The 25,084-nt window shown below is 40.3% G+C and overlaps 1 protein-coding gene and 1 long non-coding RNA gene across 8 annotated transcripts in view; both read right to left on the minus strand.

The window, feature by feature from the left end:
* Window positions 1-558: 558 nt before the first annotated feature.
* Window positions 559-4,558, minus strand: LOC132984675 (uncharacterized). The gene is made up of 2 exons (XR_009674995.1): window positions 1,921-4,558; window positions 559-1,873 (listed from the first exon to the last, which is right to left on the minus strand). It is a non-coding gene; the product is annotated as an uncharacterized LOC132984675 (long non-coding RNA).
* A 1,178-nt stretch (window positions 4,559-5,736) lies between these two features.
* Window positions 5,737-25,084, minus strand: part of LOC132984676 (FK506-binding protein 5-like) — a 28,635-nt gene continuing 9,287 nt past the window's right edge. For 2 of the 7 annotated variants that reach the window (XM_061051549.1, XM_061051552.1), the window contains 33 exons: window positions 22,699-22,824; window positions 21,505-21,531; window positions 20,871-20,939; window positions 20,548-20,574; window positions 19,320-19,714; window positions 19,182-19,247; window positions 18,967-19,088; window positions 17,558-18,930; window positions 17,250-17,396; window positions 16,536-16,736; window positions 16,380-16,442; window positions 15,744-15,782; window positions 15,384-15,413; window positions 14,587-14,655; window positions 13,943-13,978; window positions 13,714-13,761; window positions 13,442-13,495; window positions 13,296-13,343; window positions 12,945-13,208; window positions 12,598-12,645; window positions 12,476-12,514; window positions 12,277-12,309; window positions 12,074-12,121; window positions 11,927-11,977; window positions 11,697-11,744; window positions 11,490-11,537; window positions 11,348-11,395; window positions 11,115-11,237; window positions 10,961-10,996; window positions 9,416-9,460; window positions 9,298-9,324; window positions 6,676-6,720; window positions 5,737-6,291 (listed from right to left, as the gene is read on the minus strand). In XM_061051549.1, the coding sequence (XP_060907532.1) occupies window positions 6,125-6,291; window positions 6,676-6,720; window positions 9,298-9,324; window positions 9,416-9,460; window positions 10,961-10,996; window positions 11,115-11,237; window positions 11,348-11,395; window positions 11,490-11,537; window positions 11,697-11,744; window positions 11,927-11,977; window positions 12,074-12,121; window positions 12,277-12,309; window positions 12,476-12,514; window positions 12,598-12,645; window positions 12,945-13,208; window positions 13,296-13,343; window positions 13,442-13,495; window positions 13,714-13,761; window positions 13,943-13,978; window positions 14,587-14,655; window positions 15,384-15,413; window positions 15,744-15,782; window positions 16,380-16,442; window positions 16,536-16,736; window positions 17,250-17,396; window positions 17,558-18,930; window positions 18,967-19,088; window positions 19,182-19,247; window positions 19,320-19,714; window positions 20,548-20,574; window positions 20,871-20,939; window positions 21,505-21,531; window positions 22,699-22,824 (4,010 nt within the window). In that variant the 3' untranslated portion in view covers window positions 5,737-6,124. Of the gene's footprint in view, window positions 6,292-6,675; window positions 6,721-9,297; window positions 9,325-9,415; window positions 9,461-10,960; window positions 10,997-11,114; window positions 11,238-11,347; window positions 11,396-11,489; window positions 11,538-11,696; window positions 11,745-11,926; window positions 11,978-12,073; window positions 12,122-12,276; window positions 12,310-12,475; window positions 12,517-12,597; window positions 12,646-12,944; window positions 13,209-13,295; window positions 13,344-13,441; window positions 13,496-13,713; window positions 13,762-13,942; window positions 13,979-14,586; window positions 14,656-15,383; window positions 15,414-15,743; window positions 15,783-16,379; window positions 16,443-16,535; window positions 16,737-17,249; window positions 17,397-17,557; window positions 18,931-18,966; window positions 19,089-19,181; window positions 19,248-19,319; window positions 19,715-20,547; window positions 20,577-20,870; window positions 20,940-21,504; window positions 21,532-22,698; window positions 22,825-25,084 lie in introns of those variants that run through there. The other 5 variants (XM_061051550.1, XM_061051551.1, XM_061051554.1 and 2 more) reach the window with 5 other exon arrangements.

Consider the following 25,084-nt stretch of genomic DNA (forward strand, 5'->3'; position numbering starts at 1 on the left):
TGAAATGGCATCCTCGCAGCGTCAAAGTACAAACTAATTCATGAAAAAAAAGACCTTAAAGCACTTTTGTTTGGTGGATAAAAACTACATTTGTGCAGCTTGCACAGCTCAGCAAATACTCCTCAGAGTACGATGTTTTATTGCTGAAATCTCAACACACTGAGGAAGCAGAGCGGGATTTTCTGGCACAAAATTCACCAACTACCAAGGTGCAGAAAGAGCGAACGGCCCCAGCAGCACTTGTAGTACGAAGACCGAACCAAACCAACCAATTGGACCGAACCGTTTCGGCCATCATCAGGGTCAATCAATCTTTATTTGTATAGCGTCAATTCATAACAAGTGTTATCTTGAGACACTTTACAAAAAGCAGGTGAAAGACTTACTCATTGTTATGTTACAAAGACCCAGCTTAATCCATCATGAGCGTAGCACTTTAGCAACATTTAGCTAAAGTTACAGTGGCAAGTAGGTACCTCATTGGCTGATATTTATATGGGGACGTATGTGATTGGTTGTCGTTATGTATTTTTTTACCTTTTGGATTTTTTTTTTAACTTTCTTTCAATTTCGTGCCTACCCTATTTAAAGGATGGTTGCAATGTGTTTCTTGATGACCCTGATGAAAGATGAAAGAATTGGTTGGCGGGGCTGAAATCTCAACACTATCATCTAAATCCCCACTACATTTAAACCGTGAAACATTTTCAGGCTTATTCTGATTTCTACAAAAAGACAAAAAAAAAGAAAAACAAGCCAAGGATAACTGGCACTGTTTGGTGAAGAAACTTCACAAATATAAAGAGAGCAGAAGAGTTTTCATGAGCTTCAGTTAAAACCTCTGAAAGTCAAAGTTCTCTCAAGTTTTTCAACATTTACTCTGCAGCTTCCACAGTTCTCTCCAGGTTAACACTTGACTTAAATCTGGTAACTCTAACTTAAACATCTCATGCTCAAAAATACAGCAAATACAGTCGTGTTTGAAGCTAACTGGCAAAATGTTTGTTTGTGTGTTAAAGGGAAACTTCATGTACTATTTCAACATGGAGGACTTAAAAACGTCATTGTTCATTTAGCTTTCAGTTCTCTTCACTTTTATTTCTGCATTCCTACATTTGATCCACTTGTCTGCAAAAAACGATTGCAATTTTGCAACAACAAAAAAAATAGTTTCTCACATCTGGCCTTTAAAAGCATCACAAGTCTTTTAAGATACTTTAATTAGCAAAGAACGACCCAAACATCGTGCCAGGCAAACGGCCCCATTCTGAAGAGCTTGCTTACAAAATCTCGCACAGCTCTCAGAGAACCAAAGTTACTTTAGTAACCAAACATTTATAGGCAGGCGCGCAATTATCACCTCTGATACTTCGGTTTCAGATCTAGCAAAAGTTTTAAGAACTGTTTGTGTTGTGAGTCCTTCTTGGGTTGCTCTACAGCGCCACAAGTGGTCAAAAATCATCATCAAAACTTTAATGTTAACTGATAAGATAAAAGAACCGTCATAATTTAGACTTTTTAACATTCAACTTTTTATATTTGTGAATAAAACGCATGAAAATGTCACCAAAGTCGCTGAATTATAAATATGGAAAAACCTGCAGGATCAGAATGTTTCTGCAGGGAATCAACAAATGCTGCATTCAGAAAGTGAAACAAAGTCATACTTTTTTTATCTTCTAGTGAACACACCGTACCCTTTAAAAACTGCCAGTTTGGTGACAACATGCAGGGAAAAAGTTGCTCGCTCATAAAGTATCTGACAAACTTTTCTGCTTATGTAGAACAATCCAAACACAGTTTTTATCGAGAGCAAACCCAGTCTCCAATTTCTTATGAGTCACATTATGACAAAAGTTTTCTCGTAAATAATCTTGATACAGAGACTAGATTAGACGAGTTGAAAAACTGCAGCTGCACGGTCTAATTCTTCTCCTTTCATAGCTGACATCTGAAGTTTTAAGTTCTTCATGCAACTTACTGCTGCATCTCCTCTCTGGAATAAAATTCATTCTTAAAGATATTTCATCGTTAAAGTAAAAAGTTGAAACTCAAAGTAAAAACCAATTTCAGGTCAACGACTACCACACACGGTCTGCAGGATTCTACCGCTCATGGATGTCAGATCTCATTAAAGGACTGTTCACACTTTTTTTTTTCCAGGCGTGCTGCCCTAAACCCTGCAGGCCCACAGAATGCATCCACTCAGACGTATTAACCATCAAAGCTCAGGTGAAATGGCCGCACAATTAAAACCAGAGCCTGTGGTTTAAGTGCTTCATTACACTAACTGCTAACAGCTAGCTGAGATCGGAACAGACCGGCTCCACCTCAGATTCACACCACAGGCTTTAAAGGTGCAATCAGAGCGAGCACTTTGTTGTGCAGTCGGTGGAAACAAACTGCTAATTACAAACTCACCAGGGGCTAGCTTTTGCTGTTAGCTTGTAGCAACATTACTGCTACTAATGATGCATGTGCAAGAAGTTCACCTGTCTTTGCAGGTCAAGAGCAACGCTAGCTGTATGCTCATTTTTTTCAGTTTGTTTTGTTTTCTTCTTCTCCATGTAGTGGTGTCATACAGCTGCAGGATCCATTTTTTGTTTGTTTGATTGAGGGCATTTTTAACCCCAGTTTTTACACCCTACATTTGATCTGCAATCGCTCATTTACATAAACTTTAACTGAATGCAGCTTTTGTTTTAATCCGAACACGCCTTAAGACTTTTGCAGGATGACTCTGCAATACATCAGGGATTAAGAAAGGGTTTGGAAAGCCCCACACTACTGTGTAACCTCCAAGATAATTCCACAGGCAAAATATCCGCTCTAACTCCACGTTTACATGATACAGATCCACTGAAAGCGGAATCGTTTTTCTTTTTGTGTTCTCAAAAAGTTCCAACTTTGCGCAGTAAGTACAACATTTTCATATCAACGGCCATGCCCACAGATCTACAGAAACGACTAAAAACACTGTATTATACATGCTAAGCCAGTAGTTGGTGGTGTGACTTTGTAATAAAACAACTCGGCATGCACTCATACTCTCCCTTCTACACAGCCGTGAGGTGTAAACATACAAAAATGGCTGATGGCTAATCACCCGTTTGGCTTCCCTTGGCCGACGTAGAGGTGGGTTCACTATTTGTAAGCAAGTCTCCGCTGATCAAAGTGAAGGTGCACTAAATATAAACTTTGCTGGAGAAGCCTTGTTAAAAGAGATCTCTGGAGTCTGCCATTGTTGTTGTTGTCCGCCTAAACTCGCACATGGCTTTTGACCCCGAACCTAGATGTGCTTTGTATGAAAACTTTCCCTTTTCAGAGGACCTGCATACTGCCAGGTTACTCGACTACAGAGACGGTGCTGTTTTCAAAAGTTTGCACTCGGGAACCCGTGTCGACCAACAGCCAAAACGCAACAAAAGGTTACTGTCTTCTGCTGCACTCATTGTGTCAACAGTCAAAAGTCAGTGTGCATGCAGGTATTTCAATATACATGATTATTGCAACTGTTCCAAGTGCTTTACACTGTGGTACCAAAATACTAAAACTCAAGTCTGAGCTTAAAAAACATGAAATACTTGTATCTGTACCACTTGTACTTTATGAACTTCTCAGGAACTGTAAGTGTGAATGACCTGTGTGGGTCTTATCCCAGGATTAAGCCTGGTGTGAAAACCTTCCTTTGGTTCTTCTCAGTCGTTTTTTGTTCAGTAAGACAACAGGCAATTGTCGACAACACTCAGCACCAGTTTTGTAGCTTCAGGCCTCGTTGGTTGAGTACAAAACTGGAGCTGTGAACAAGTGAGGTATCTGGAAATATGACGACACATCAGGCTAAATATAGAAGCTGATGGTCAACATGAAATAAAATGACATTTATCCACTGAGTCTGTCGCAGACATCACAGCGTCTCATTAGTTGGTCACGTCAAAGATGTCCTTTACAGACTCCCTGTCTCTGAAAAATGTCACGTCTGACGAGGAGTGTTGATCTCAAACGGCTTTAATCAATTAACTGCAACCCAATCATAAGAAAAAAGCTGACCTACCATCAATTACTTCTAAAGTGTGGATGAGAAACATTAAGAAAACATTTTAATCGAAATTTGAATTTTTGTAACCCAGTTTTTTTAGTTATTGTCGGGTTTTTTTAAGAGGGGAAGCATACACTGTCAACTCAGCAATTCATCCAACCTTCTAATAAAACCCATCAAATTTAGCGCCCCTACTGGTAGAAGGTAGAACAACACATACAGCCAAACTGCAAATGTAGATTTACAAAAATTACTGTAAAGGTAAGGTGAAAGATTGTGTTTCTTGTTTTTGATTAAAAAAAATAAAATAAAAACACTGCTTGTGTTAAAGCTCCTGTGAGGTCTCAGGGTTTGCAATGTTTTTGGCGCCCCCTGTGGACAAAGCGATTACGCTTTGCACTCTGCTGATCTTGTCTTATGCATATGTAGTACGTGTTATCTTAAAAAAATCCCATCTTGCTTCCTTTCACAAGTTAAATGTATCACTCAACTGTAAATCTTCGCTGTGGAAAAAGTAAACAAGGCAGTCTTTCCAAGTATTAAAAATGAACATAGAGATAAAATCAATCTGGTCACTGATTGTCTTGTTTGCTTTTTTAGGTCATAAAGAGGCAACTATATTAATTTCAGTTTGTTCATGACCAGGTAAAAAACTCCTCACAGGAGCTTTAACGTAACTACATCAGGATTAAGTTTATGTAAGTGATGTTTCATACATAATATACCTCTCTGAGTTGTTTGTTTTATTTCTTGAGGCTTCATCCCTTCCCCTCTTGTAATCATTCCCACAGCCACCAGTAGTCACAGCATAGCTTTAAACTTAAAACAAGTATCGTGATCATTTGTTATGCAGATGACACATTTGTTTATCTTTAATGTGAAGCGTCACTGTCAACTTCTTCAGTATTCATGTGTGGGAATAAAAAACATCCACGATTACATTTGAAATGTCAAAGCATCTCCTTTCAACATAAGAAAATGATTCTACCTTTGACTTAAAGGACAGATGATTAACAGATGTCTGAAATGAACCGACCTGCGTCGTCACACTGGCCTAGTTTTCTAGTTAATCTGCAAAGAAAACGTCTCGTCATTATTCATCCCTCAACAGTCTTTATCATGTTGATGAGACTTGATGGACGTTCACTCTCATGATCAGAGACAGGGAGGCTGTTTGGATCAACTGTGGGAGCTCCTGGGATTTGACCCTCCAATATTAGAATGCTAATCTGTTGCAGACGCAGCTAAGCAGCAAAAGGTAATTTTCTCATACGCGGGATAGAGAAAAATTACACATATGATTATGAATTAAAGAGACAGCTTAACATGTTTAAGCTGCTCATCAGGGTATTAAAGAAATTATCTGCTGTGCTGAAAAAGCTCTGATAGAAAATCTGAAGAATGCAACACACTTATCAGGAAATATTTCATACATTTCAATTCCAATGTAAGTTCATTTCTAAATCTTGTACCAAATGTAATTCCCATTAACATATGATGGAAAATACTGTCCAGGATTTTTGGTATTTTTAGCTCAATTGGTACATTTTTGTGTTGATTTATAGTGTGTGTGTGTGATGAGTAACTTCTAAGAAAACACCTTAAAGTTTGGATTTTTTTACAGTGCACACGTGTCTTGTTTTAAATCATGGGATCATTATGATGAAGTAGTCTACAAATGTGAGCTGAAGACAACCTGCAAACGTGTGTTTGTTTATTTCAGCCTAAGTTAAAAACATTATATACATCATACTGAGTCACATAATACTTCCTTGTTCGGATGTCGGTGATTTTATATTATACCCAAGTCACAACAATGCGTGGTATGGACGACACGGTGACGCAATCATAGCAAAGCTTCAGCTGAGAGGAAAAATATAAACAAAAAAAAACCCCAGGAGCTCGACCACATCCAGAGAAAAATACATCAAATAAATTAAAGACAAAATAGTTGTGTCCACTCTTATTTGTGTGTCTGTGTTTTTCCTCAAAAGTTTTAAGGAATCCACTGATTAAAACGTCGCCCCCTGCTGGTTCTGGAGGATACAGTACTTTAGAAATGAGGTGAAAAGAGTTCAAGTCGTCTTATTGTCCCGCCGCCCTCGCTGCTCTCTGCTGCTCCATCATGGCTCGGATCGCGGGCGTCATCATGGTGGGGGACATCATGGCGGGGGACATGGCCGGGCTGAAAGGTCGTAAAGGGTACTGAGCGTTTTTACCCGGGATGTAAATACACTGGAAGTATCTCTGGCCTGTGAAGACAGAAAGATCAAGAAGGAAAGATTACTAACGATGAGGGGAAACGTGTATTATACTGGTGGGGGAACTGAGCTCGAAATATATGAAAAATAAATAAAAACTCAAAGAATGAATAAAAATATGAAATGAGCTGAAAATATTTAAGAGAATATTTATATTTTTCTGTAACAGACAAATGTGGAAGAAGCTACTTACTTATGATTAAAGGTGTAAACATCTTGTGAAAATGTAAAAGTTTCAGCAGATCTCAATAAAACATTTTTTTGACAACGTGTGTCTATTTTAGACGAAGCTCTAAATTTTCTCAACAGCAGATTTCATTAGCCATAATGGCATAACCATCCAAGGTAGACTGACCACGTGCTACATGCTCTTACTTGGTTTCTTCTTCTCTGTGGCATTGTCTTCAGTATGGGGCTCCTCTGCAAGACATACACAATCAAACAGTTATAATTGGGTAATGTGTGAGTGTGTCTGTGAGAGAGAGAGGTGTATTCATGCATGTGAGTGAGGGGAGGAGGAAGGACAGCTCAGACAGTAAAATCAAAGGTTTCATAAACAGAAGATGTGATGTTCTTTTTCATTTTTGTGTTTTTTTATTCTCTTGTTAAAGTAGCGCTGGAATCTACTTACGATTCTAAACGATTCTAGAGTCATGATTCGAAGTCTAATTTTGAATTTGTATACTTCAGGATCTACTCCAGTCATCTAGAGCTAGCCTTAGTACTTAGCAGGGAGTGTGTGATTAGCCTCCCCCCCCCCAAAAAAAACAATTTTTGGAAGTTATGAATCAATTTAAAATCTCAGAAGATTCTAATCTAATTTTTTTTTTTTTTTTCACACCTCTACATGATGCTGACATTTAAATATCAAGTCCGGCTGATTGACACCAATGACTTCCATTGAATACAAACAATGATAACAAAGTATCTGATATGATCTCATCGTATTTTTTACTAGCCATAAATTAGCATCTAATGATCTGGAGATGCATGCTGCCAATCAAGCTAAGGCTAGCTGCCAATTTAGCTTTGTTTTCGCTAATCCCCTGCACCTCTAACTGGATTCTGTTGTCCAAAAATGGTCCCTTCATGTCAAACAAAAACACCAAATCTGAGATGATCCATGGACCAATGGTGGACAACATTATGGCCAAGTCCATTTCTTATCAGCACTCTTTGGTTAAACGTGTCCACAAAGTAGCGACATCTTAAAAAAAAATACATTTCTACAGAATAAAGTTTTGTCTTTCCTCTTTGCATAAAATAATCAAAATGTCTTTATGTTTAAGAGAAATGAAAAGTTTTTGACCACACCTTCAGAAACAGGATCTACTGTGTCTCAGTAACAGGAGGAAAGTGAGGAGTCACTCTGTGCTGTACTGTGTGAGGGGAGGGGGGGAAGTGTTGATTCTCCACTGGATGACTCATTAAGAACACAACACTAATACCCTAATTTCATAGGTTTTGGTTCACGGATTTAATCAATCCAGTAAAGTATTATTGTTGCTGTATTCATCAAAAGGCCGTAATCTCTTCAGATGACTCGGGGCGGTTCAAAAGGACAGAAGTCTCGCCTCACTCATCTCATTAAGTTCTCTCATGATGTCATTAACGCAGACGTCTGTTCATAGTGAGTTAACCAGTGGAAATAAAAGTAAATGAATACCTTAGGCTTTAACGGAGGCTCTATTTCCTCTCTCTATAACAACAAGCATACGGTGTAAAACGTTAATTTAAACGAACACTTCTTTATTTAAAATGTGCAGAGACGTCAGTCATCACGACGGGAGGTGTCAGACTGGGCTTCTGACCATTTAATAACCAGCCGGTCCTGAGGAAAGCTAAGGCTATACTCGTCAACTCAAATCATCCACTTCAACAGTGAGTTTGACCTTTGACCCTCAGGTCGTCGTTTTGGAGCCCCTGTGAGGAAGACTAAAAGACTTCAATTACTCTTTTTGCACTTGAATTTCACATTGCACACCTCCACTTTTGCACTTTAATAACTTGGTAGGAGTTCCCATCTTGGTTTGAGCTCTTGACTGATTTTATTGCGACATTTTATTTGGTTTTTCAATTTTTTTGTGTTGTCTGATTTTTATGTTTTTCCGTGATGTTGTCCTTGTGGTTTTTTTGTCTTCTGTGCGCTCCTGCTGCAAAACAAATGTCCCCTTGTGGGACAATAAAGACTCTGAATCTGGTAGAAAAGTTGAACATTTAGTTCTTGAGTATTTTTATGACCTGGACAGCTAAACATCTTCAAACCAGCGTGTTTATGTTGGATTATGTTTTTGTAATCCTGCTGCTTGTGCATGATGTCTCGTGTTTCTTTCTTTCATTGTTCAGTTTGCCGCCTCTTTCCCTCCAATCTGTGTCTGATTTATAATTACTCTGACCTGTATGTAAACCTGTGTTTCCGATCAGGCAGTGTCACCCTCGTGTGTTTAAGCTTGCTAGCAGAGAGGATCACTCCCATGATTCCCCGCCAGCCGATGTCATCTTTTGTTATTGTTTTGATTGAGAGGCCCCCTGGTGGTGGAATTTACGAACTGTGCATTTAAACAAAATTCTACTTTTAGGTTGTGTTTCTCACTTCATCTCCAACCAAATTTATTAAAATACAGCAACTAGCATGTTTATGTTGATACTAAAGAAATTGCTGAGGTGGCAGTCAGAGTTCAGGTTTATTGTAAATTCCTTGATTTGTTGTTTTGCACAATGAAAATATAATCTTTCAATCTTTAATCTTGAAGGGACATTTATGACTCTCAGGTTGTCCTTTTTGCTTTGCAACATTTTCTTGTGCATGCAGTGCATGTGTTGTTGAATTAGCGATGTAATTAGCTCTGTGGGCTTCCTCCACAGAAGCTGCTTTTAATGAAACATCGTCCACATGGAAACAAAACAACCACAGAGACATTTGACCTCTGGAAAATACCATGTTAATAAAGTACTTTTTGCACAGAAGAGAAATAACTTTGAAGCTCTCATACTTACTAGCTTGTGTCGGTTGTTTCTCTTTATCTGAAATATGAAAAAGGAGAGAAACCGGTCAGTGTCACATCTCCTCGTGCACATGTGAAAATCATGTTTTTTATTCCGACTGCGTACAAACCTTGAGCCTCTTTGACAGATTTCTTTTCAGCCTTCTCAGCTTTGCCTGTGAGAGGAGAGACAGCCATATTACAGCCTGCCAAATAACTCTCCATAGCTGTGCAGTGTATTTAATATTCCTGCATAATTATTCCCCTCTCGGAGTAATAAAGTTTGACATGTCGCTAATTACGGCATTTATCGGGCATTAAACAGCCCATTAAATCTCGTAATCTCTGACTATGTTTCCAACACATGTGGTTTGTCCTGAAATATGTCAGCAGAGATGTAACACTTCCACTGCTAGACTTGTGTTTATTAGACATTCATTCCTTTGTTCTTCTGTTTTCTTCCCGTGCTGTGGAGCCGTCAACATGAGCAGAACATGGATTCTAAAGTGAAGGCTCCCCACATATTAATATGAATATTGATGAATCTAAATATTGTTCATGTCTTATATGCCTTTGAATTATTCTTACTAACTAACATATCTTTCCCAAATTGCAAACCTCAGCCTGGAATCTGTTGCAGACTGACTCAAGGAGCTCAAAGAGCTGGTGTCCTAAATGTTTTTAAATCAGATTCTATAGTCGATGCTTTTAGCTTGACTGTTTCATCCGCTAACTCTCAGATTCTCATTGATGTTTTTTCTCTTTGAATGTAAATGTAGTGTTTTGTAAATTGTACTTTGTGTCCTCGTTATTTCTGTAACTTTGTGTTTGTGCCGCTGACTGTCTCGGCCAGGTCTCCCTTGGAAAAGAGGTTCTTCTTTATTATTTTTTGGGGCTTTTTATGCCTTTTTAATTTAGAGATAGGACAGTGGATAGAATCAGAAATCGGGGTGAGAGAAAGCGGGGATTGAAAAGCGGGAAAGCGGCCACAGGTCCTATTTCAACCCAGTCCATCTGCTTTGAGGACTGCAGCGTCTGTACATGGGGCGCGGCCTAACCACTATACCACCGGCGCCCCCAGATGTTCTTAATCTCAATAAGAACAACCTGGTTAAATAAATTTTAAAAAATATATATATGGTTAATAAGGTCAAAAAAACAAAATTAGACACTAAGGCTGAATTCGCACAGCAGGTACAGGTGACCTGAATCTGACTGGATTCACACAGGAGTCTGATACAGGCCATATTAAAAAAGTAATGTGAACAGCCAAACAAAAACAAATCAGAACCGAGCAAAAGAATCAGAATTGAGCATTAAGACGTGTGAATGCAGCTTATTTTTTATTTATCGGTAAGGATTATATCAGGGCTAGGCGTAATCCAGACATTTGCATAATTATGGGCGTGGTCGAGCTTAATGACAGGTTGGCTCATTGTCGCTGTTTCAACTTCTTTCCACTGCTCAAGGTCCGCCTCTCTGTCTGTCACTGTGTTGACCAAAAGTCAGTTTGAGTCAGCATTTCCAAAATGGCTCCTGCCGTCACTGGGCTTCATAACGCTGATTCAGAAACCAGTGGGTGATGTCACTGAGACGACGTCCATGTTTTATACAGTTTACAGGTCAGAGTCTACATTTGAGTGTTAATACATGCTTAAGTTTAAATAAACACTTACTTTTCTTCTCTGCCAATAACTTTGATCTTGTTTTGGCTGAAAATAAAAAGGACATTAAAATGTATTTTTATAAAAGACACAAATTAATCAAATCCTGAAAGCTCAAGTTAAATCATTTGGGTCCTGTATTAAAGACACTGTCATGTCATGTTACCTGCTTCAGACGCAGATTTCACAGGTTTCTCCTCCTTCGCCTGAGCCGTCACATTCGCCCTCCTCACAGCTTCTAGTCTCGATCGCAGGCGGATCGGTTGTGGACGTTGTTCTGCACCTCCATCTGTTTAAATCGAAAGCACATGAACTTTATTTCACTGAATCCTGAGCTTTTGCAAAAATCAGAAGACTTAAGTTGAAAATGTCGGTGACTTCATGCATGTTGGGTTTTACCTTTCTTGGCTGCAGAAGCTTTGGCTTTACTTTTAACAGGTGCTGCTTCTAAGAGACGCAAAACCAATTAGCGTCCAATCATCTTTCAAGTCACCGATGTACACAGTGATTGACTTTATGCAAATATGGCATGTGCAGGTACCTGTCTTTTCAGAGGCTGATTTCCTCTTCTGTCGAGCAGCTGCAGGCTCTGAAATAACAAAGAGACGTGAGTACTGGCCTGAATCGATTGTTTTCTTGGTGAAATATTAGAACCTCCGTCGGGTGGAGGAGGGAGGGTCTTTGTGTATGTTTTTATATCATTTTATATCAAGTTTCTGTGACACCCTCTGGCATTATGATGATGTACCTTTCTTCACAGCTGCAGCAGTTTTGGTTTTCTCTTTCACAGCTGGCTCTGTAGAAGAATACATTTTAATGAACTCAGAGATGTGAAATGAATAAAATCCTGAAGCCATTTTCAGGCGTTCAAACATTGCATGCTTACTTTTAACAGCACAATATTACCTAGATATTGTTTTCTCGTTTAATTGAGTTTCCTGAATTAAGAACTTAAACATCTCCCTAAAGGATCATTACCTCTCTTAGCCACTGCAGCACTCTTTGGTTTCTCTTTCTTTGCTGCAGTTTCTGTAACAGAAAATATGTAAAAGGTTATTATTTATACATTAAATTAAACTCCAGTAATGCTTAAGCTAACCCGGGTTAGTTCCAGTGTGTATTCACCTTTCTTTGCAGCTCCAGCTTTGGCTTTTTCTTTTGTATCGGCAGCGTCTTCAAAGGATAAAAATGTGCTGAGTCATGCTTTTGAATTCTTACTTTGTCATGTAATTCAGTTTGTGTATTTACAGCAGAGCAAGGTTTTCAATTATTTTTAACAACACTCAAGTGTGCGCCAAAGAAAACACCAAACAACCGAGCTGAAGTACCTTTCTTTGTTTTCTCCTTTGCTGCTGTCGGCTCTGAGGAGATAATTAGAGCGAAGCAGAGAGTTAATTTTCCATAATGAACGCTTTCATACAGCACCTTGTGTCAATGCACTAAAAACACTGTTAAATGATGCAGCTGTTGTTCTTTACTGGCAGTGATCCAGTTCACTGTTTAATAAAGCAGTAAAGAGTAAAGTACCTTTCTTTGAATCAGCAGCCTTCAGTTTCTTCTTTTCAGCTGTTGAACAATCACAGATTATTCAGAATTCACAGCAGTAATACAAGTGTAAAAGTGAGAAAACCTTAAAACACACGTCGTACCTTTTTTGGCAGGAGCAGCCTTCACTTCTTCCTCTACAGCGTCTGGTTCTAAAACAGAGAAAAGTGTCATGTAAAAGCACTTTTTTTAACAGTGTGAGGTGACGTTTCTTACATTCAAATTCAACAAGTGATTCACTATTTTAAAGGTCACTTATTATCCTCCCAAAAATCCCATTTCGGTCAGGCCATATACATATATACTGTATGTGTGTTTCTGTTGAATTAAGGGCGCTCAGTAAAAAACTGATAAAAGTAGAGTTATAGAGGATCATCACGGATTAAGAGTTTGTTTAAACTTCATTAAAAACATTCAGAAGTTGGTCAAACTATGGACTCAGTCCTCTCACCCAGGACCGAAGCTACAGCTGGTGGAGTCTGGATCTCAGGCTGAGCTGGAGCCTCTGCTTCAGTGGCATTTGTCTGGACTGGTTCTGCTTCAGGTGCAGGCTGTACCGGTTCTGACTGAGGCGGAGGCGGAGGCTGCATCACAGGCAGTGGATATGGTTGATAGTGAGCGTAGAGCGGCTGCATGTTTGGAGGAGGTTGTTGCTGATAAAGAGGTAGAGCTCCCGGGTGGACGGGGTGAGCGGTGAGGACAGGAGCAGAGGGAGCTGAATGAGAAGTGAAGGATTTCAGTAACGTCTCTTCTAGGTATTGAACCCACTTCTGTCTGATGTGTGACGGCTGTGTGTGGATACCTTGCATTGTTGGAGGAGGGTACGGGTTGTCTGTGACGACGTGATGAACTGGAGGACAAAGAGTTTGTCAGACATTTATGTGTTGAGGTAAAAGGAGGAGACATCAGTCGAGATTGTTTCTCTTCTTTGATAACTTTGCAACTTACCGTACCAGCCAGGTGGAGACGGGCAGTAGACGGGTGCAGGTCTGCAGGGGCCGACTGACACAGACCAAAGAAGACATGTCGGTTTGTGAAATGTGTTGACACTATTTTAAAACTCACATTCAGTGTTACAATGCAAAGCGACTCGAAAGGTTTCAACGACTGACAGCATGAAAAGTACGACTTTCCGGTCTTGTTTTGTACATTTGGAACAATGTTTAGTATATTGAATATTTACATTTGTATAGGTGTGATAAGAAAAAACGGTCTTTTACCGTCTTCTCCAGATTCTGGGGCCTCTTCTTGTTTTTTGGTCTCCGTCTCTGTAAAGAAAAATCAACACATTGAAAAAAAACATCCCCGTCACCCTCTGTTTGTTTGCCCATAAGAACACAAGTTGATCTGTGTGGTTTATGTTTTTTTTACAGAAGCTTATTGCGTTCTCATTTGCGTTCTCTTATGACAGAAACATGTGAGCTCTGAGTGACTCGTTTATTCTCTTACCTGGTTTTTCAGTCTTGGCCTTTTCTGCTTTCTTTGCTTTGATTTCAAAATAAAAAAAAAACATCCAGTTAATACATGTTGTTACAGAGGATGTGAAAAAGTTTTTATCATCACAAACCTACAGTATCGGAATAACAGCGATTGGTACAAAAAACAATTACCGACTTAAAATAAGATAAGATGAACCTTTATTCATCCCATAACGTGTTACAGCAGCGAAGAGCAAGCACAGCTAAAAAAAAAGAAAATGTTCTTTTTAAAGTGTTCTAGTAAGTTATTCACAGTTTGAGCTTCATTTAAAGGGATGATTCAACATTTTGGGAAAAGCACTTAGTTGGATTTGAAGATTTTGACGACTCTGTCTGAACACTGAGTTACATATAAAGATTCAGCCAGAGGTCGTTTAGCATAGCTTAGCATAAAGCCTGGAGACAGGTGGGATAAGCTAACCTTGCTCAGTTCAGAATGTAAAAACATGTCTCATCATCTCTTCAATCTCGATGTTCTCCTAAGCTAACCGGCTGCAGGCTGCGGACTCACATTCAATACACAAACAAGTGAATCAGCATGCATCCCAAAACGTTGACCTCCTCTTTTTAACTCAGTGTAAGCCTCGTTATTCACAGAAGAAGAACCGAACGAACCTCTTAAGAGAAGAGGGGTTCTCTTGATCCTCCGGATTTTCGCCCCCAGGCCAGGAATTCTGGGTAAAGCTGCAACACAAACAAAACACTTAATTTACTATAACACACATAGAAGAAGAAGTTAATTTGTTAACTTTAAGACATAAGCGTTACATTATTGTTAGAACACCGTGGATATGATGCACAAAGACACTACAGCTCCCAAAGATTAACGTCTTTATCTGCTGAGCTCCTGATGAGCTCCAAACGTTGTGTTCTTTAAAGGTTTTATATGTGATTTTTTGATCCAGCAGATGTCGCCCTTGAGCACCAGCATGAAACCAAAACAACTCGCGCCGCATTGTTGTGTTAGCATGCTAATGCTAGCGATCTTTATTCTGCTCGTATCTTCACACTGCATGTAAATTTACCTGAAATGAGCGTGATCTAGAAACACAGTTAAGCAGTGAGTACAGTATGTTATTCTTCTTTTCTCTAGTCCCTCAATTAAACAACTTTTATACACGAGGGGAGGAGTCAGCCGGCCGTCCTGGCGATGTAAACAAAGTGAAGCTACGGCTAGGAAAACTGAAAGCATCACAGACAGTGGGACTCGGGTGTTACACCCATTGTAGACAGTCATGACTCACAGAGTTATTTTCAGAGGATATACTTGATTTCTATTACATTTAAGTGTGAAAAATCGCATATTAAGCCTTAAATGCATGTAGAAAAATAAACAAGTATATATCTGGGCGCCATAGTGTTGCAAGTCTTGTTTTTTTATGTGATTTTTTAAGTGATGTGTTCATCTTTACCTTTCCTTTTTGGCTCCACAGCTTCACGGTCTGAAAATTCAAAATGTAAAGATTATGCATGAAAGTACAACTAAATATGAACCCCTTCTTTGTATTTCTCACTAGCTATATGTTGCAGTCACATAGAAAGACGGATTAGTAAGACGTTTTAAAGACTCTCCAGATAATTCTACCTGCAAATGTGCACTTTCTCCAAATGCAGCCTGTGGCCGGCTCCATCAATCAAAGTGCACGCTAAGCCAAAAGACGCAGATTGCATTTGAAACACTAATTCATCAACGTTGTTATCGTCGTCTCTGTTTGGGAGACTCACAGAGACGTTTCTGCATCCTGTTCAAATGAAACACTTCACATCAGTACCTTTTCTCCTTCTGACAGCTGACACTATCCTCGGAGCCTCTGAAAACACAAACACAGTCACACTTTAAAAACAAACACTTCAGAGTTTTTTGTTGTGATGTTCTTCTGCTTCGAGCTCCAGAGAAGTCGAGTAATTAATCTGTTGAAGTTAAAGAAATGCTTTCTAGCTTTAAGAACAGGATGGAGACTTTAGTGTAATCTCAGTTTTGAGGCAAGAACTCAGACAAAAAGTAGTTTGGGGTCTGAAGTTTCCAGACACATAAAAAAAAAAGAGGAGCAGCAGCTGCAAAAGTAGCACAAGCCGAGATAAATGAGCATGCTACACCCCGGCACAGATCTTGTTTTTTGTTTGTTTTTATATTGTGTTTTTGAAGCTTTATGTATCCGTCCAATCTCAAAGCATTTACAATGTCTGAAGAAATGAACATAAAGGAAAACAGTGTAACTTTAAATCTGATGCGTAGATTTAAGGCCTTTTCAGCGACCCTCAACTATCCATCCATTATCTCAAAACCGCTTTTCCCATTCTGGGTCGATTCCATTCCATGATCTAAACAAGAGGAAACTAAATACCACACAATACAAAACAAACTTCTTCTCCTGGAGCGTGTCTTTAAATACACTTTATCACATCACCTTTCTTCTCTTCAGTCTTGGTTGCAGACTCGTCAGTCTTGGCAGAGTGCATGCAGGGACACACTGAAAGCACAGAGCGTACAGGTGAAGTCAGTCTGAAGGTTAAAGTCATAAAAAACGTCTTCATGTAGGTGTCGTTAACGCCCGCTGTCTGACCTGTGGGATCGCTCTTTGCCGCCTCTTCCTCTGGTTCAGCCACAGGTTTGCTCACATCCACAGAGGCCTTCTCCTCCTCCTCGTCTTCATCGTACTCCTCTTTTCTATCCTCTGCTTCGTCCACGGTTTTCTTTACGTCAGCGGTCGGCTCTTCATCCTCCTCCTCGTCCTCCTCGTCTTCGGGAGCAGCAGACCGGCCGACTGAAGGTGGATAAACAAAGTGGATCAAGCATGAGTCATAGAGTTACTAATGGGCAGGAATCAAGGTTTTTCTACTTTATCTAGGGGGGAGAAAGAAATGAAAAGAGAGTCGTCTTTTTGGTGCTAATTGGTTCATTCTGGGGTTTTATGTTCACAACTATTTATTCTCCTTTTCTGGGGAGCAGCTTCACTCTGAATGGAAGACAAAAGTAAAATCTCTGAGCTGTGTCATTCACAGATCGTTATCCACAAGTGTATCTCTTTTAATCTTCAAAACTACTGAATAGAATAGAATAGATGTTTATTGCCATTTGCTCAGGTACAGGACAGTACAGGTACATTGGAATTTGTGTGCGTTCCTCCCTGAGTCAGCTTCTACAAAAAAACTTAAAATGATATATAAAATAGAATAGCATTATAAGAAAGAAAAACAAACACATTGCACACATTTTGGGTTAAAAATCCAGAGTATGCCATCGTCTTCATGCACCACTACACCACTGTTTAACCCACCAATAGTTTCTGTGTCGTCCTCCTCCTCAGACTGATCTTCATCAGCAGCCTGTGTGATGTCATCATCATCATCATCATCGTCCTCGTCTGCGTCTGCCTCGGTCTTTACTGCCTCCTCCTGGACAGTGAGCATCGCTGCAGCAGAGGCTGACAAACACACACTGTCAGGTTATGATGACTGTTTTTTTTTTTTTTGTCAATAAAGATAATTTGAATCAGAAATCAGAATCAGCCAATCAGAAACAAAGTACAACCAGTAACTGTGTACTGTCAAGTTTAAAAATAATAATAATAATGCTGGAGTGTACCTGCTAACAAGAAGTCGTCAACATCATCATCAACATCTTCATCTTCATCATCATCTTCTTTATCTTTATCTTCATCTTCATCATCTTCGTCTTCATGCTCACCAGCCAACGACTCCGCTGGGAGCTCATCTTCATCTTTTTCCTCGTCAACGATTGTTCCTGTGATTTCTTTTTCCTCCTCGAGGTCAAAGGTGAACTCAAACGAGCTGGTGTCGATATCTTCATCATCGTCATCTTCATCGTCATCTTCATCGTCTAATGTGTCATATGAAAGATCATCACTGAGGACAGTTTCTCCGACAGATTCCTCATCATCTGTTTTAAGATCAACGTCGTCATCTTCATCTTCATCTTCATCGCCTAAGACGCCGCTGTCTGTACTCTCAAGGGTAGGGAGGTCATCTTCCTCCTCCTCTTTGTCGTCGTCATCTTCCTCATGGACGGTGACATCATCGACTTTCTCGAGAGCATCATCGTCATCGAGATCGATATGGACGTCTACGTCGAGGTCTTCGTCTTTGAGGTCACTGTCCTCCTCATCCTCATCATCATCTTCATCGTCTGCAAAGTGGTCAGAGGAGGCGACAGAGACATCCTCGTCTGATAGGTCCAGCTCATCATCATCTTCATCATCATCATCATCACCCTCGTGAGTTTCTTCAGCAACTTTGGCGTCCTCTTCCAGGCGTTCTTCATCGTCCTCTTCATCAAGTTTGACATCTTCCTCATCATCGTCCTCGATAGCAGCGGGAAGAGGAAGAAGGTCCAGCTCCAGGTCTTCATCGCTGTCCGCGGCGATGATGTCATCGCTATCAGACGTCGCGACGCCCTCGGCTAATTTGTCATCTTCGTCGTCCTCGTCATCGTCGTCATCCTCCTCCTCGTCACTGGAAAGAAGTGCAGATTCACTGACTTCTGAGGAGTCAGTGAATGCATCGTCACTGGTGTCATCGTCTTCGTCGTCCTTTTCGTCGTCTTCATCGGGGAGTGTTACGTCGTCCTCGCTGTCCTTGACGTCGACAGGTACGTCAGAGTCGGAGTCAGGTGACACAGCTGACTCGTCATCCTCGGAGGTGGAGATGGGTTCAGGAGAAACTTCATCATCTTCATCATCATCGGCAGCGTCTGCCTTCTCTTCTTCTTCCTCATCTTCATCATCATCATCAGCTTCTTCTTCTGCTGCTGCTTCCTCTTTCATGTCTTCTTCATCATCATCATCATCCTCATCAACATCAGCTGCTGCAGGTTCCTTCTCGTCTTCCTCGTCTTCATCGTCATCGTGTTCCACCTGAGCATCTACCTTCTCGTCCTCCTCATCCTCCTCTTCATCAGCAGCTGCTCCAACTACCTCTCCCTCTCCTGGCCCTTCTTCCTCTTCCTCCTCCTCCTCATCTTCCTCCTCCTCCTCATCTTCCTCCTCCTCCTCATCTTCCTCCTCTTCAGCCTTGGTATCATCTTCATCTTCCTCAGCAGCTGCTTCAACTCCCTCTGCAGGGCCCTCTTCAGCCTCCTCCTCCTCTTCCTCCTCCTCCTCCTCTTCAGCCTCCTCCTCCTCTTCCTCCTCCTCCTCCTCTTCAGCCTCCTCCTCCTCTTCCTCCTCCTCCTCCTCCTCTTCCTCCTCCACAGCTTCTGCTGCTCCCTCTTGCTTCACTTCTTCCTCCTCCTCCTCCTCCTCCTCCTCCTCCTCTGCCTCAGCCTCCTTCTCCTCTACTGCTTCAGCTTCCTCCTCTTCCTCATCTATAGCTTCAGCTTCCTCATCTACAGCTTCAGCTTCCTCCTCTTCCTCCTCTTCCTCATCTACAGCTTCAGCTTCCTCCTCTTCCTCCTCTTCCTCATCCACAGCTTCAGCTCCCTCTTCTTCCTCTCCATCCTTTCCCTCCTCCTCTTCCTCCTCCTCCTCCTCCTCCATTACTTCTTCCCCCTCCTCCTCCTCCTCCTCCTCCTCCTCTTCCTCCTCCTCATATTCCTCCTCTTCATACTCCTCCTCGTACTCCTCATACTCTTCGTAATAATCCTCCTCCTCCTCCTCTTCCTCACCAGCATCCTCTACTTCATCTCCTTCTTCTCCCTCCTCCACTCCCACCTCCTCCTCATCCTCATCCTCCTCCTCCACGACCTCAACAGCTGGTAGTTGTGTCTCTGCTTGCATCCCTATGACTGTAAGAAACATAAAAATGTTGTTTAATTTCACTTATCAAAGTTCTTATGAATAAAAACAATTTAAAAACATGTTGCCGTTTCCCAAATCTTCTTAATAATTCACCTTTTGACCCCTTATGGAAACTGTTTGTGCAGATAATTATTAAAACCAGCATAGAAAATATTATAAAACAAGTGATTTATGCTTTTGTTAATGTAGTGTTCAACTAGACACTGTAAACAACGTTCATACATACACGTACATCTAATCCTAACCTATTGATGAAACAAGGGGCGCTGGATAGCATATGCGCTATGGGCCCGATAACGCTAAAGATCCGGGTACTTTTACGCACAAAGTCAGACTTTTGTAGCTTTATGAGCCACTGAGCAGCTTTCATTGGAACGAGGCTCCGCCTCCAAAACTGTATCCATCCTATGAAACATTCAAGACCTAGCTAACCGTAGCATTAGCGCTAACGTAGCTCTTCTTCAGCTTCAACCTCTCTTCCAAATATGGTCATTTGTGTTTCTTAACTGCCTCATTTTATGCTAGGTAGTCGCTAATTTTGTCCGTCTTTAATGTGATACTACAGGGTTGATGTTATAATGTGCAGTGGGTTTATCAGAGCAAAATAAAGCTACACCTGGAACTAATGCTAAATAGAGAGTTAGCACTTAAATAGCACGGTTTTAAAAATCGAATAACAACTTAAACATGTATTAAATGATACTTTTTAAAACTAAAAAACTAGAGTAACTTTAAGTAGCCTAATTAATAAAGGATCTCGGAGGTAAGAGGATGCTAACACTCAGCTCCTGTAGGAAACAGATTTTAGCATCTGTCGTACCTTTACTTCGGGATGGTAGAAATTCTCCTGGAACACAGAAAGAGAAACATAAATGAGCCTTACAACACACAAAACAATTAGATGCTAATTCCCAGACAGGTTTAGTATTAGTAGCTTAATGTAAGCAGTTAGCGCAGAAAGTTTTTGGGGGGGAAAAGAGACAAGCGTCTGAAGAAAAAGTTGTGAGGTAGAAAAGTAAGACATAAGTTACTTTGAGTGTTGCTAGTGTAGGGGGTTACCTTCTGTTAAAACGGTGAGGGACAGGATTGGTTATATCCATCAAGAGTTAATCTAAATGTTAGCAGAATAACCATAAAATATACCTTTTGCTTTCTTATTCTTCACCTCCACTTCCTCTTTCACCTCCTCCTCCTCCTCCACCCATCTCGAATCTTTGAGACGGTTCATAAATCAGGTCAGCTTGAAACTGTCACTATTATTACAAATACGGTTTCATACGTTTTCCTACAGTCACTCAGCCACAAATTAAAGTTATTTCTGTGTTCTTTTAACTTATCCGAATGGATAGATTCAGAAAGATGATTGCTGCAGTGGCATCTTTGGGATTTTCATTTAATTGGATGATTGTTGCTGAGCTTGCAAAGAAAATGCTGTATGCATATTGCAGTACATGTGCAGTTAAGTAGAATAAATTGCATGAAAGCAAGAGGATGTTTTTATACTGTATGAGATGTTTCTTACATGTTTTTAAGAACATAAAGACACATTTGAAGCCCTAAAAACATGCGGCAAATACATTTCTGCCTTTCAATGTTTCCTTCATTCCATCAAAAATAATTTAAATATGAGAACACCTTTGGTTTAACTCTTAAAATCCCCTTTAAAAAAGCAGCTTGAACAAGACAATCATAGCAGCGAGCAATACTTTGTCATCATAATTCTGCAGCAGCGTAGTACTTGCAATAGAAGACTTTGACAAAATGCTTCAATACAAACCTTTTTTTCTCACTGCGTATAGATTTCCTGGAGAAGAAGAAAAGGGAATCAGTGAATGCAAGAGGAACGTCAGGAATTGATAAGATAAAGAGTTATAACAAAAGAGGTCTGTTTCATTTACTTGAAGAGAGATATCGGTATTTTTCAACCTCATCTATCTCTTAGAGATAAGGTGTGTAGTATCAAAAACACCCAAAGTGGACGTGGTTCAGGGATAGGAAGAACAAAAAGCTATTACAGCTTCGGTTTTAAGTCCCTGCTCTCTGATTGTATAGCAAAGAAATTTAAAAAAAAGGCCATTAACGGACACAATTGTATCCCAAAATATTGGGTTTGAAGGTATAAAAAAAGAGGATATTCCACTCCTGTTTCTTTTCTTCGCTTGATATTCAGAGTTCATCATAAAAGCTGTCGATAACACAAAAGGAATGCTTTGAACTGAGGCTTTGACTTATTGTGTGCACTGCATCATGGTAGGTGTAGGTGTGCATTAGCCAGGAGGAGTCTCTTCTTTCCTGGTCAGCACGCAATAACTTCTTAAAGAGGACATATTATCCCCCTCCTCCACCTTTTCAAACAGTCCCCCTGTGGTCTAAATGAAACATCTGTGCTGTGCTTTGTTCAAAATATAACATGAATCAAGCACCAGAGGAGGTTTGTGACCCTGTATAAACCAGCTCTCTCAGAACGCTCCGTTTTGGTGTGTGTCTCTTTAAATGCAATAAGCCCCGCCCCTGAGTTTTCCCCGTAGACATCACTCCTCTGTAGTGAGAATAAAAATGGCCGACCTGTGCTAAAGTTTTGTTCTAGGCTGGGGGTGGAGTCCATGGGTGGAGATACCAGGGGAGGGGAGGGTTTTTTCTTTTACCAGAATCCCTCTGTGACATCACAAGGAGAGCAAATCTGAAACGGAGCATTTTTCTCTGTGTAGTAAGACTTATGCAGACCACAAACAAAGGACTGGATGGGTTTATTTCACATGTTGTGGGTCAGTAGACACTCAGGTTACCCAAATATATGTTCAACAACACTGTCAAAGTGGATTTTTCATAATATGTCCCCTTTAAATAGTCCATATTTTCGGACAGTTAAACAAAATGTTGTCCTCCCCCCATCAATAAAAAATGAAATAGCTCTTTGTGGCTTCACAGGATGTTTCGTTTTGTTTTCCTACCATGTGTACAATGACTGTACCTTCATCTTCTTCAGGAGCGATCAGGTTTGCAGCAAATTTGAACACCGCACTTATCACGTTTGTCGATTCATCCACTGCGTCGTTCACAGCCTTCATGGGGTCTGAGCCGATCTTACTGAGGCCTCCTGGTGGGGCAGGGACAAACACACACACAGCTTACAATTTAGTCACTCTTTCAGTTTGACTCAGGTTGTTGTTCCCTGTTTGTTCCTGATCAAGCCAAACATATCCAGTATCTCAGTGCAGACCAGCTGTCATCACTGAGCAGAGGGTTAAACTGAGGTGGGCCTAAAAGAGCTGAAATCTGGATTTCACAAAGTGTAAAATCTTTCTATTACCAACATGAATCACCCACCTTCCAGTTTAACCACAGCAAAACGCCTACATGACATAATATTCTGCAAAAAGCTTTTTTCAATCGTAGTGGTCCTCCTTCATCAAGCTATATTTATTGGTGATTAAGCCATGTCTGCGACGCTCATTGGTTTTTCATCACAGTTTATTTAGACAATAGGAATTTTGAGCCGGAAAATAAACAATTGCGTCTTCCAGTTTTTCCACTACAGTTTGATGAAAGAGGAGCTGTGTTCGGCCAGAAACAAAATGTTGTAAAATGGTTCCTTTTTGAAACAGAAGACAGGTATAAAAACCATACATGTAGACAAAAATGTTGGGTGAGGTTCTCCACAGAGAACAGTTTTGCATACTTCCATCCCTAAATGAAACCAGATCTACACAAAGCATAAAAAACAGGCAAAATTAACACAAAAAAATGACAGACAAAACAATAAAAGGAAAAATATGTCAGAAAAAATGCATTTTAAAGGTCACATATTCTCCTCCTTTTCAACTAGTTTAAATAAGTCTTTGAGCGTCCCAAAACATGTGTGTGAAGTTTCTTCTTCTAAATCCACTCTGATCCTGTATTTGATCATGTCTATAAACCCCTCTATTTCAGCCCTGTTCAGAACAGGCTGTTTCTGTGTCTGTAGCTTTAAATATGTAAATGAGCTGAGTCTGACCACGCCCCCTCTCTGCACAGGGCTTGAGCGGCTCGGGCTTTCTCGCTCCATGCCCTATTGTTTACGGTGAGAAGGCAGACTCAGAGGGCAGAACAAACACCTAGCTGTGGGAGTGTCACCCACCTGGGGGAGGGGCTACTGCCCTTTGTGATGTCATGAAGGGAAAATCTCCAAATGGCCTGTTTGAGCACACATTTTCTGAAAAGTGGAGCAGGCAAAAGACGGAGAGGATGGACTTTTCTCATAATGGGGGTTTGTAGACGGACTAGAGACACATAAGTGTTAGAGAAACATGGGTTAGCTAATTTAGCATAATATGTGACCTTTAAATGCTGAGATTTCTGATTAGATTGATTTCTTTTTTCATTTTTCACATCTTCTTGAACCGCTTTGGCATTCAAGCTCAACTTGTGTCCATCGAGAAATATGTCTATAAAAAGGTCAAAGAGAAAATACCTGAAGGCACTACCATATTCTTAGGTGTCACAAAAAAACATGCTAATGTCACTTAAGAATTACCTCTTCTACACAGTCTAAACTACAAACTAATTTCTAAAATCATATTTATCTGAATTGAAAACTTGTCATCAAGCATCAAACATAAAGCAGCTTCTACAGACTTTGCTGAAAGCCTCTCTAACATTGATGGCTGACGTTAGCACTCAATGTTAGCTGATTAGTGTTTTTGTGTTAGCGGCATTAGCAATAGCTTGTGGTCTGACGGGTTAGTAGCAGATAAAGTGTCTTGCCTCTACGGCCTGAGTCCTTTAAAACCTTCCTGACAGCAGGAGGAGGACGACCTGGTTGGATGAGAAACACAGTGAGCAGAGAGATTCAGCATTGAGGTGGAGCAGAAAGAAGAAAAGGAAAGTAGATGTGTTTGTGTTTCACACTGTGATGGCATGAAGAAGATGTGGCAAGCTTTTTACTCCATGTGAGTTAATAGCTAAATGTGATTTTTAAGAATACACAGGAAGTGAAAAGGAGAAGTTGCTGTTTCTATTAATATCAAGTTTTCACCTTTTTTTCAAAGATAAAATTGTGAATATGAAAGATTAAAATTATGTTGTCCAAATGTGCATTTCTGGTTCTGCTGGACTACTCCAGTTTCTTGCATGACTTAAAGGCTTTATATGCAATTTTTTGATCCAGCAGATGTCGCCCTTGAGCACCAGCATGAAACCAAAACAACTCGAGCTGCATTGTTGTGTTAGCATGCTAATGCTAGCAATCTTTATTATGCTCGTATCTTCACACTGCATGTAAATTTACCCGAAATGAGCGTGATCTAGAAACACAGTTAAGCAGTGAGTACAGTATGTTATTCTTCTTTTCTCTAGTCCCTCAATTAAACAACTTTTAT

The sequence above is a fragment of the Labrus mixtus genome, chromosome 12 (assembly GCF_963584025.1).
Source record: "Labrus mixtus chromosome 12, fLabMix1.1, whole genome shotgun sequence".
NCBI lineage: Eukaryota > Metazoa > Chordata > Actinopteri > Labriformes > Labridae > Labrus > Labrus mixtus.